At 39.9% G+C, this 13,090-nt stretch overlaps 1 protein-coding gene across 2 annotated transcripts in view; it reads left to right on the top strand.

Annotated features, from left to right (window-relative positions):
• paqr6 (progestin and adipoQ receptor family member VI) overlaps positions 1–7,648 on the top strand; it is a 68,563-nt gene extending 60,915 nt beyond the window's left edge. For both annotated transcript variants that reach the window (XM_083635898.1, XM_083635897.1), the window contains one exon: positions 2,975–7,648. In XM_083635898.1, the coding sequence (XP_083492024.1) occupies positions 2,975–3,240 (266 nt within the window). In that variant the 3' untranslated portion in view covers positions 3,241–7,648. The remainder of the gene's footprint in view (positions 1–2,974) is intronic.
• The last annotated feature ends 5,442 nt before the right edge of the window (positions 7,649–13,090 follow it).

The raw sequence follows: 13,090 nt of genomic DNA, 5'->3' as shown, positions 1-13,090 counted from the left end.
CCTATTTTGTTTTCAACCAAATGTTGATGACATAAATGTTTATGCTCATAAAAGTATCACAACAAAGATTGTCAATCACAAATGTAATTTAGATTAAAGAAAAAATATCTTCAACAAAAAAAAGTCCATCATCTGTCATCACCTTTCAAAAGTAATTGCGGACAATAGCATCTTGCATTGCACCACCACTCAGTCTCTCATTTAGAGGGAAATCCATAGGTGGGCCGTGAAACGGAGAGGGCAGAGATGCAGATCCGTCTGGCCAAAGAACAAATACAGCTGTGTCACTTAGAATTCAGCTCCTCAAAGCACGCCTGGATGATCCAGCCGCCTGTTTTTTTGTTGTTGTTACCCTAGTGGGAGTATTTTTTTTAATCATCCATTATGATTTGATGTCCTTTATGTATTTAAAAATATAATTAGATATTATAGATGTCTCTGCAATGTGGTCTCTTGTCTTCCTTGTATTATTTTTCATATCCACTAGATGGAGATCGGTAGGATTAAAGCACTGATATTCAGGATCTAGTAATCTTGAAAAGTCTGAAACTGGATCAGGGTCATCCTATCCTGAATTGCTTTGAAATACTGGGACAAAATCTGGCCGAGTTGTCTGATCCTGGATCACAGAAAATGGGATTTCAAAATCTGATCGGATCTGATTGAGATTAAAAGTTTTGAACTACTGGGCCCTCGGTGGGCAGTTTTCTCCTCAAACTGCTGCATGCTGTTTTCTCTGATTATCATCATTGTTGAATCTTCTCGCTACACACATCTGAGACATTTGTTGTTGGTGTTACATTATTGTTGGGCGTTGCTGCCTGACTATTCCTTTATAATAAATAATAATATAATAAATATTTTCATCATTATATATAAATACTTTCATTAAAAAATATATGTATTGAGCCCTGTGTAACAAGTATATCTCGTGGCCCAAACTATTGGGTCTTTTCATGGACTCTTTTCATTCACTCCAACTTTAGATTTTTGGTGTCCCCCTTATTCACTCAGCTGACTGAGGATTTATGTCTCAGATTATAGCCTATAGCTTTATCCTCTCACATGTGGGTTCATATATATAAGACGTAGCTATGTTTTATGCAGACATGAATTGTCACATTTAATGTTTTTAATATATAGCCTATATACTGGCAAATGTGTTTTTCGTCTACATATAGCGCTAATTGATTAATTGAGCTATACATTGAGGGGCAGGCCGTTCTGTCACACGGCCCGCTACAAAGGTGTTTATGATCTCTACTTTGTGAATGAACCTGCGAAACGCGTTGTTCTTAAATAAATCAAGTCTTTTTGACAAGTTTGGTCATCATCTTTGTTTTGGGAGTGTGCGGTCTACATATGGACTTGTTCCTGACTACTAGTTGGTGTTTTATATAATATATATACTAGTTGGTGTTTTATATAATATATATATATATATATACTGTATATATATCCGCATGTACACGGAATTTCTTCGAATTTGCCTCAAACGTCCACTTGGACTCAAGGGTGAACTGATTCAATTTTGGTGGTCAAAGTTCAAAGTTACTGCGACCTCACGACCGCTCATTTAATACTCGTTAGCACGATATCTCAGGAACGCCTTGACGGAATTTCATCAAATTTGCCTCAAACGTCCACTTGGACTCGAGGATGAACTGATTAGATTTTGGGGGTCAAAGTTCAAGGTCACTGTGACCTCATGAACGCCATTTTCTAGCTCGTTAATGCGATATCTCAGGAACGCCTTGACGGAATTTCTTAGAATGTGGCTCAAACGTCCACTTGGACTCAAGGATGAACTGATTATATTTTGGTGGTCAAAGGTCAAGGTCACTGTGACCTCACGCCATTTCCAAGCATCGTTAACACAATATCTCATTAACGCCTTGATGGAATTTCTTCACATTTGGCTCAAAAGTCTTGACAGACATGGATATGCTGACTGTTCACTTGTTGGCAGAGGCATATATCCGCGGTGCGGTCGTTCTAGTCTTTCTTTCTCCTTTCAGGTCTGAAAATCACTTCTAGCAACGAATGCGAACAAAGCAGATTCTGCCAATATATAAAAACAGAAAGTCTCTCACTCTTTTTCACCCATTTTAGGCCTTTTCTATTGGTTTATGTGCTAGATGTGTGATTTTCAGACCTGTATATTATCGCCATATAATGGTAGTCAATGGAGAGAGGAAACAACTTAATCTCCTCTCACAGGGAGGGCTGGAACAACATATAACAGAAAATCGCTGATTTTGGGGTTATATCATGTTAAGCTACACAGCCCAAGACAGTGTTGTAGTACTCGAGTCCAGGACTCTGACTCGAGTCCAAGTCCTGGACTAATTTTCCAGACTTGTGACTGGACTTGAGCACTGATGACTCGGACTTTGACTCGAGAATTCATGCATTCTGATTCTGAGTCTGACTGACGAGGAGACGAGGACTTGGACTTTTTAATTGATGAAAACTGCCCCCCCTTTTTTGTTGTAGTTGTAATAGGCCCTAATAATTTGGCTTAAGATATTGATAGCTATATTTAATACCATGACATTATTCAATTTCATGAGAATGTTAAAAAAAGTACGCACATCCAAACATTGAAGAACCAGGTGCAGGACCGAAGTGCAACTGAAAATAACAAAAATAGAGTCCGCACACTGGTGGGCACAGCAGTGACTAGTGTGCGGACTCTATTTTTGTTATTATTCAACTTTGTGCAAGGGCAGGCATGTGTGTTGCACCTACAGTACTGTACATGCGGATTCACGTTCATGTTCAGTAACTCCGGACTCTGACTCAACTAATGGGGACTCGACTCAGACTCTTCTTTGTTGACTCAGACTCGAACTGGAGATATAGTGACTCGACACACACTGGCCCAAGGTAGTAGCAAAGTTGACTTTAAACCTGAAGTCCCCACCGCACTGTTTGACCAGCTGATCTCATCCCTGCTTATCTGCCCGTACAGGAGCCAGCCACCAGCTCTTCCATGTGTGTGCGGTGGTGGGGACCCACTTCCAGATGGAGGGTGTGATAGCAGACATGCGCTCACGGCGGGCGTGGCTCGTGGCCCCCGGGGCGTCACCCTCCTTCCTGGGCACCATCGGGGCGCTGGCCCTCAGCCTCGTCCTCAACCTGGGCATCATCGGCATCTTCAGTGCCCCGCTGCTGTGGAAACCACGCAAAAGTGCCAACCAGCCACAGACGTCGCCGTGCGAGTGCAAGGACCAGTGAGGGGGGTTTCTCCCCCGCCAGCTACAACACGGCTGATTCGCTTTCCAAAGGAAAGGTTTGGGCTCTACCTATGTGCTTAAACGGAAAACATGCTATAGCATCAAAGCCTGCGCCGTCTGCACCGAGGGTTGCGCCGTGGCTGGCGAGCCTGCCGGTGCAGCTGGCGTGTAGCTCCCATTGATAGTATAATAACTCCCCAGAAATGTGACTCGACGCAGCTGTAACGAGCGTTAATCACTTTCATGCCTTTTGAAGCGTTTTCTAAAAATCATGTTAAAAAAAATGCATTTACATTCCATAAGTCACAAAAGTTCTTCACGTTTGTGAAGATATCCTGCTGAACCCAAATTTGCGCTCCCATAAACTTTTGTTAACCACAGACCTTATTTTATGCATTTAAGTGAAATCCCCATTCTAAAACCCCATTAACTTTTCCCCTGACGAACCCGGAAGTATACTTCCGAACTCATTCCTGCGGTGCTCTATTGAAATCCTAGTGAAATCACACAATTTTACTCATTTTGCTGTGACCCCTCGTCAAGCTGACGTTCGAATATATAGATCTAGCTGCCGTCGGCAAGGCTCAAAGTCGAGGCTGACGTTGTAGCATGTTTTCCGCATTAGTCTTCCTCAGCAGTCTCTGAGATGACTACGATCGGTTTGTGTTAGTACTTATTTAACATCAGTGGTTTTATTGTTAAAAGAATTGTTTTTGATACATTGTTTTCTAACAGCGTTATACACTTTAAGCATTTGTTCATGTGTTCACTGTTTACTTAGAAGCTGAGGACCCAGTCGTGACGTTGAAGCCTTTTTCAGATTTTTACATTAACAGCTCATTTGACGAGCTGTGGCACATGTCCACCATGTACAAATGTCTGTTTAATTTATTTGAAATTTCTTAAAAATGTACAGTTAAAAGGCTCTGGGTTGAATGAAGCATGCTTTTAAACTCAACACATAAGTGCCTTATTGTAGATCTATACTTAATTTGCAAAGTTTACAATATTATTATTACTGTACAAGTCATAACACAATACTGGTTTGGTCAGATCTCTCAAACTGGGAAAATTTTATGTTGGGATTTGCAGGGATTGTATTTTATTATTAATAATTCTTTCTGCATATACTGTACTAGGCAAACATTTACTTGGTGGTATTATATGAGTGACACATAATCATAAGAATTTGTAAAAAAAAAAAGCTTTCTAAATTGATTACTTGGTTAGTATGGTTATTCAATAAAGCTGTAATCAATGTAGGCCATTTCATTGAAATCTACATAATATGATGCAGATTTGATTGCCAGCTCCTATACAGTATATACCTATTGATTCCTCTCTGCAATGACAGGAATTGATTTCCAGGCCAGTGTGGTTCTTTCTGATTGCCTGTATTACTATCTACCCTCAATGGAAAACTGTTATTATAGCATGCCTGCTATTAAAAGACAGATACCGTATGTTTCTATGGCAACCCTATAGTCGCCTTATACTGTACCCCTGAAGGTCTTCAACATTTATTTTTTGTTCCCAATAAATGCACCATTTTCTCTCATTCCCTCCATGAATAATTACAGGTTGGGAAACGATCCATTTTGAATGTCTGTCAAGTAGCGCCTATTTGGGTGCCGCGCCCCAAAATGTCAGAGAAACCACTTCTGCATGGGGTTGTATTAATTAACATAGGAATCTTGGCTTTGTGGCAGTGCAGTATCTTGGTCGTCATTGCAGGTTTATGACAAACTAGTACACTCCTCCTCCTGTGGATTTCATGTTGTCCTACGAGACTATTGTTTACATTTACCACTGAAATTATACTGTCTTATCTATTTATAGAATTTTACATTTATAGTAAATAAAGTCTTTGCTTTAGGTACATACTGTGTTGCTTGTGATGATACCAAGTGTCAGGAGCAGTGAGAAAGACCGAACAGGAATGAAGATCAGTGTTTTTATGCCTCCGCCGGCGGTAGCCAGGCCGGACGCATTATGGATTCGGGTTGTCTGTCCGTCCGTCCGTTGTTCGTTAACGCAATATCTGAGGAACGCCTTGACGGAATTTCATCAAATTTGATTCAAACGTCGTCTTGGACTCAATGATGAACTGATTTGATTTTGGTGGTCAAAGTTCAAGGTCACTGTGACCCCACGAACACCATTTCCAAGTTCGTTAACACGATATCTCAGAAACAGCTTGATGGAATTTCTTCCAATTTTGCTCAAACGTCGACTTAGACGCAAGGATGACCTGATTAGATTTTGGTGATCAAAGGTCAAGGTCACTCTGCCCTCTTGAACGCGATTTTCAAGCTCGTTAACGCAATATCTCAGGAATGTCTTGATGGAATTTCTTCGAATTTGCCTCAAACCTCCACTTGGACTCAAGGATGAACTATAGGATGAATTAGATTTTGGTGGTCAAAGTTCAAGGTCACTATGGCCTCATGACTGCTCGGTTCATGTTCGTTAACGCGATATCTCAGGAACGCCTTGACGGAATTTCTTCCAATTTGGCTCAAACGTCGACTTGGACTCGAGGATGAACTAATTATATTTTGGTGGTCAAAGGACAAAGGTAAAGGTCACGAATGCCATTTTCAAGCTTCTTAACACGATATCTCAAGAACGCCTTGACGAAATTTCTTCCAATTTGTCTCAAACTTCCACTTGGACTCAAGGATGAACTGATTAGATTTTGGTGGTCAAAGTTCAAGGTTACTGTGACATCACGACCGCTCGTTTCATGCTCATTAACATGATATCTCAGGAACGCCTTAACGGAATTTCATAAAAATTTGCCTCAAACATCCACCTGGAGTCGAGGATGAACTGATTACATTTTGGTGGTCAAAGCTCAAGGTCACCGTGACCTCACGAATGCCATTTTCAAGCTCGGTAACGGCATATCTCAGTAACACCTTGACGAAATGTCTTCACATTTAGCTCAAACGTCAAAGTCTGGACAGACATGCAAGTCGACTGCTCACTTGTTTGGTGGAGGCATATAACCTATAGACGCTTTCACTATATTCCTAATACATTCACGATTCATAAATTAGTTAATTCATCAATAATCTTGTCAAAGTATAGTTGAATGTGTTTTTAAGTGAAAGCAGGGAACTGGGTGTCACACGTTAGTACTGTAAATAGGTCAGGTTATTTGTGGTATACAATACACAGAGTAGACAACATTTCACTAAAAAACTGCTTAGAAGGCTTATCTGTATAAAACACATTTAAAAAGCATTCGTGGAACATATTCACACTTGCTGCCACTGATAACACTAGTAGTTCTGTATTCATATGCAAAAAAAACCCCAGGAGAAACCTGTTGCTCTCACACACACCAAGCGCTTACAAAAAGCCTTGAAGCTTAGCTTGTGAAGAGACTTGGATAAGAGGGCAACTGTATGTGATATTGTGGTCAGAGAGTGATGCAGGTCGGAATACAGAGAGTAGTGAATCACTATAGTAGTGCTACTGTGTTCACAGAGAACATACACACACACACTTTTTTAGAAATGTGTTTTTGGAGGTTAGTGTGTAGAGCATAAGAGTCACTTTGCCCTTTTTCATCACTGACTAAATGGAGCAGTATTTGCCCGCGCTCTTCTGTTTTATACACACACACTCGAGCGTATATTGATCGTTATTTTGTCCACAGTCCTCATCTTACAGTGCTGCTCAGTTTGACCCTGTTGATTCTTGGAACTGTGTCATTACTGGCCTCTGGTGTGGTGCTCGCTCGCTATCGACCCAAACTAGTTTGGAATTCATTTATTTCTATGCTGCTGCTGTTGAAATTATCTTCTCAGTCATCCTCAGCCACTTACTGCTGTTCTCAGCAAATTCTCAATTTGACAGCACTTTATCCCAGAGTTATGACGTGCCACGTGAAGTTCTCATAGGTCAATGCTAATATTGCCTTTTTTGAATTGGATGTTTTTTGTTTTGTTTTTTGTTTCCCCCCACTTCAGTAAATATTTTCCAAATCTGAGCTTTTCACCAAAACATTTGATGTGATTAAACCTCATAATTTCAAGGTCGCAAATGTTTTTTCCAGGTGTTTTTTTAATCTGAGTTGGTAAATACCTGGATATTTGGACGCTTCTCTTGTGACTTTTATACACACACACACACACACACACACACACTGAGCCATATCTTTCTGTGTCAAAAACAAAAAGGTTTGAAAGTTTGAAAGTTATTGGTGCCTATTAACGTTTTATACAACCTTTCTTTTGATACAATGCTGTTTTGCAATAACTTATGTATTTGCTCCTAAAAAATACAACTCCTCTTGAAATGTAAATACTTCAATGTTCATTGCTGTGTATTATTTGTAATATGCGACTTTGTTACTTCTACTAAATTTGTGTAATAATTTAAATGTTTTTTAAATGTAATCCTTGTCACTGGAATAATTTCAATAAAAATGACTTAACCATGCCAATATGTGTCCATGCATCCATGATTTTTTTTGCTTAAATCACAATGTTAACCTTTTCTTGAAGTTGTAGTCCAAATCACTGAGTAAGAACACTATTACATAAAAGTGTGCAGCTTGTACCGTCTTTATTTTAAATGAAGATCATCATCCGTCTTTATTTTAAAGGAAGACGGTCATGATTGTCATGATTTCAACAACATCGCTCAACCCTGCCTACAATATTGTCGCAATATGGATATCGAGGTATTTGGTCAAAAATAAAAAAGTTCAGCTGTCTGTGGTTTGCTCTCTCATAATCTCATGCTCATATCTCTGTGGAAGTCGGGGGGTGGGAGACACTTGTGGTGTGGCCATAGGTTTCAATGGAGACATGTCCCCACCACTTTTCAACACAAAGTGATGCCCTTGTGTATTCAGATGTCAAATATGATCTCACAGAGAAGTCTGGAAAAGTATGGAATTTGATTTTAGTATGTTCCAGGTCTGGAAAAGAAGTATGGACAAATATTTGTGTTTCTAGACAGTCTATTGTGACTGACAATTTTTACGTTTTTTGAAATGAATTGATAAGTGTTTCATCATGGCATCAGACATACATGTTAATAGTTGGATTTTAAAATGATTTAGTTACATAATAAACATCTAGCTGAATTCCCAACCTTGTCTCACTTCCGAGGCATCAAAATAATAATCAAAAAAATGTCACCTCAGCATCATTATTGCATGTGCAAAAGGTATGCCGAAGAAGGACCGATGGACCATCTGGAGGTTGCCTCGCGGTGATTCTCTAGCGGTCTTCCTGAATATATTAACAGTCTGATGGTTACATGTAAGTAGGTCAAAGTCGCACTTGGAGAAGGACCCGTTCGAATCCCTGACCCAAACCATAACCCTAACCCCAACCAAGTTGCCACAAACGGTGGCTTTGACGTCAGGGTCTTGAAAAGTATTAAAAGTTGATCAATCAATTTAGGGGAAATTGAGGCCCTTAAAAAGTCTTAATTGTCACTTGATGAGATATTAAATTTTGTAGCTATTGTGCTGATTGTGTTAAATGGGCATATGATATTGTCTCATATCGATCGCAGACCCCTATTTGAATCTAAATCGTATTATGGCAGACTTTGTGATATCTGCAAATATCGTATCATTGGCCAAATAAATATAATATCGTATCGTGATTAAACTTGTGGTTTACACCCCTATTGCTATATTGAAAAGAAATGGAAAATGTGTAGAAACCCTGCGTGTAGGGAGGAATCTGGCAGGGAGTGAACAGAAGGGGGCAGAGCGGTATAAGGCTCTGCTGCTTTAACACTCCTTACTGGAGATGAGGTCATGAAACTGGGCTACAGTTACAGGTTTGAAAGAAAGAGTGTTTTGAGTTCTTAAAGATTTTGCTGCAGGAAAACCTGATGTTGGCTGACTTTACATGTGAGCAGGACAACAGCAAGGTTAGACTGAGAGGTTGGATTCCCACAGTGGCCACCCATACAAAATAAACACATGCAGCATCCTCCGACTTATGTTACTTTTTCATCACACCTTCTTGTTGAGGGGGTGGTGCAGCCTTTCATCAAATTTAGTTTCTGAAAGTGAGTTTTCCGATAACTTCCAGTCATTTTCAACATCTTAAACATAGAATGCTAGCAAAGAGGACAGGTGCAATGTGCAGGGAGGTTTATTTTCAGCAGAGGACAACATAAAGGAAAGAAAAAGGTGCAATCCCAGTCAGCGTTACAAAAAAAGAAAGAAAGAAAGAAAGAAAGAAAGAAAGAAAGAAAGAAAGAAAGAAAGAAAGAAAGAAAGAAAGAAAAATAAATAAATAAATAAATAAATAAATAAATAAATAGATAGATAGATAGATAGATAGATAGATAGATAGATAGATAGATAGATAGATAGATAGATAGATAGATAGATAGATAGATAAATAAATAGATGAATGCATTTTGGAAACATTTTGCTACCTGAAATTCATTGGACAATATTTGAAAAACAAATGATTCTGTCCTACTACTTTATAAGCCAGTAATTGCTGACTCAGCAATAATGGGTACTATATCACAGTCTGATATGTTAAATATTAGCCAGGAGAGCATGACAGCAAAAATATTTTTGTGTGTGCAAAGAACAGGCTTTATTTATTTCCAAAACATAAAACTTCAGTTTCAACTTTTCAAAACTAACTTCAAAATATAATTGACTGTTCTTTGTAAATAAAATTGTTTTGCTCTTTGTTTGCTCTGTTGGTTAATATGTACCACCAGTCTGTGATAATACAAAAAACTCAATTTCTGCTTATTTTACTGAAAATAAAGAGTGCAAAGGTTATGCTGACTAATGATCTCTATTGACCATAAATTCTGATAGGAAGCATAAAGATGGTGGTAATGGGTTGGAATGGAGTTGCTAAAAAGATGTAACAGAATTGGGTGCAAATGTACACTTCATAGTGCTTTTATAAACAGACAAACCAGACCGGGTCAATTTGCCCCGGGACGACGAAAGGTGCGACTATTTTTGAATAAAAACCCCATAATTAAATTAAATTAATTCAAATATTTTTTTGTGTGAAGGGCATAGTATTGAACCACCCATGTTATTTTCGAGCAATTTGATATAAGAAAACCAGATTTCTGATGGAAACACTTTTCATTTTGGGTCAAATTGAGCCAAGGACAAATTTGATGTAAGAAAACCAGATTTCTGATGGGAAAACTTTTCATTTTGGGTCAAATTGACCCAAGAACAATGAGTGTTTTAATGCCAGCAGCATATAGGAGAGAGGAATTAACTCCAAACTCATCTTATGTGTAAAAGGGTTTTAAGATGGAACAGAGTTCCACTAAAAATGGCTTCAATTACAACCCCCTGTACAGTATAACCCCCTATAACCTGGTCTGGATTTCAAATTAGTCACACACACACACACACACACACACACACACACACACACACACACACACACACACACACACACACACACACACACACACACACACACACACATTTTCGAGCAAATATATAGTCTGATTGTGAAACCCACTAATTCACTGCAGAGCATTGTGTAGCGAGCCTACATGGGCAGGATCTGCCTGTAGAGACTATAAGAAACAATAGACCAGACACGAGTCTTCCAAGTGTTTTCATCCCCGGTACACCAGAGAGAGGGGGGTGGGGGTGATAGCATTACTCACAATCCATTACCACTCCCTGGAGACTCTGAGAGCAGTGAGGTGGGGAGAGGGGTCTCTTCAATGGTTTTGGATAGTAGACTATGTGTGTGTGTGTGTGTGTGTGTGTGTGTGTGTGTGTGTGTGTGTGTGTGTGTGTGTGTGTGTGTTTTCTGGAACACACACGTGTAAGGCAATATGAAACTTGATTATTCCTTTTCAATAACTGTCTGGTCTGGAGAGGATCCCATGGAGACGCTGCAGCCTGCCGATTAGCTCGTCAAAATAATAGAAGGTGCTTGAAGAGCTTTGTTAAGAAAGATGTCCAACTTTAAGCAACCATTGTACCAAGTACCAACAAGTTTTCTCAATATTGATTGATTGACCGATGCAGTCAGAGGGGTGTTAGTATGCAGGGGACAGGCATTTTTAATCAAGTTTGTTTTTATTTTAAGGGCAGACAATATACAAAGTGCTGGAGTAACAATACTTGAAGAAGATATTTTGTTTTTTGACATTAATACAGGTTATGTACATTACAGTATTTACACTTAAAGGCATCACAATGGTTTTTACACAAACATCAGCTTTCCCCCATCAGAAGATCCCATACGCGCCGGAAATGGGGGGACAAGGGGACAATTTGTCCCCCCAAAATGAGAGAGACTGGGGGAAAAGACAGGAGAATTAACAGTGCAGCGGTGCCAGGTCTTCAAACTTCCCAATAATGGCTATAACTCGTTGTGGTTGTGACAGCTATATATACCACCTTCGCACTATGTGTGTTGCACTTAGGGTTTTGATTCATATAGTCTATTTTTATGTTTTATTTTGTCCAATATTGAAATGTTCCAGAATTGCATGTGTTAAAAATAAATATTATTTCTATCTACCACTTATTGAGCCTGATTTGGTTGCCTTTTTGTCAAAAGTTATGAAGCCCCCAAGGCTTGCTGGGAAATATGCAAATTTGTGTGTGTGTGTGCGCACGCGCGCGCCCGCTGGTGTTTGGTAGGAGGAGGGAAGGGGTCGGTGGGGATGTTTTGGGGATATTTTGGGATATTTTGTTTATTTTATTGTCCCCCCATTTCAAAACTCATCCCATTTGGATGTCGAGGGTTGGATTTAAACATGAACTGTGGAATAATGATGATAATTCAACCAGGTTTCCATTACTTCACTCGGTTCAGCAGGGTTGCCCTCTCTCGCCGGCCCTTTTCGCCGTTGCACTCGAGCCCCTTGACTTAAAAATACGTGGTCACCCAAGTATTGCAGGCCTGAAGGTCGGAGGCATTGAGACGCGTATTAGTTTGTACGCTGATGATGTAATATACCTACAGTACATGACTCGGATAAGTCGATCCCTCCTCTTTTAGAATGAATCACCTCTTTTGGTAAGCTGTCTGGATACACAATTAATTGGACAAAGAGTGACTTTATGCCTCTCTCTGATGTCTTCACCCCAGCTTCTTGGAAAACCTCCCATTCAAATTGGCAAAAGACCGCCTCACCTATCTTGCCCAGACCATACCCAGAGATCCTAAACTAATATTTAAGTTGAACTTTAGTGAATTTGTTTCGACACTCAAGCAATGTATAGAAAACTGGAAAATCCTCCATCCACATCTGCTTTCTTTAAAGAGCTGGGGCCCTATCTTTGCAAAAGCGGTAATTTAGTGTTTGCGCTCATTTAACGCCGTGCGCAATGCAAATTGGGAGCGGGCACAAGAGCATGCCTGTTATAATTGTACTGGACATAGGCGTGCCACAGGCCAAAGCAGGCGTTTCAGCGCTAAAATGTGGGGATAGATGGCATTATCCTATCATCAGCACTGCAGCGCGCAATTACTTTGCGCGAAGAGCTTTGAAAAGGACCTCTTAGCGCTAAATACCTCTTAGCGCTGGAACGCACCATAATCTCCGTGCTGAGCAGTGCAGTGCAAAGTAATTAATTCCTTTTGGATATGTCATTACGCACAGCCTTGCCACGCCAGGACATCAAATTCTGCTGCTAAAATTGGGTATTAGCAGATCATTCAGTGAGGCAATCAACTATAACTCACTGAGAAACATTTATCACATCGCAAAGAGGGAAATGAATTGAGAAAACCTGTTGGACAATGGACATAGGCTATTCACCTTCACCTATCCCATAACCCGGAGGGTCGTTGGCACCCCAGACGATCTGTCAATAAGCTCTCTCCATCTCTCTTTTTCCTCGG

This window comes from Poromitra crassiceps (assembly GCF_964638095.1).
Source record: "Poromitra crassiceps genome assembly, chromosome: 1".
Lineage (NCBI taxonomy): Eukaryota > Metazoa > Chordata > Actinopteri > Beryciformes > Melamphaidae > Poromitra > Poromitra crassiceps.
This window is presented reverse-complemented; position numbering and strand designations above follow the sequence as displayed.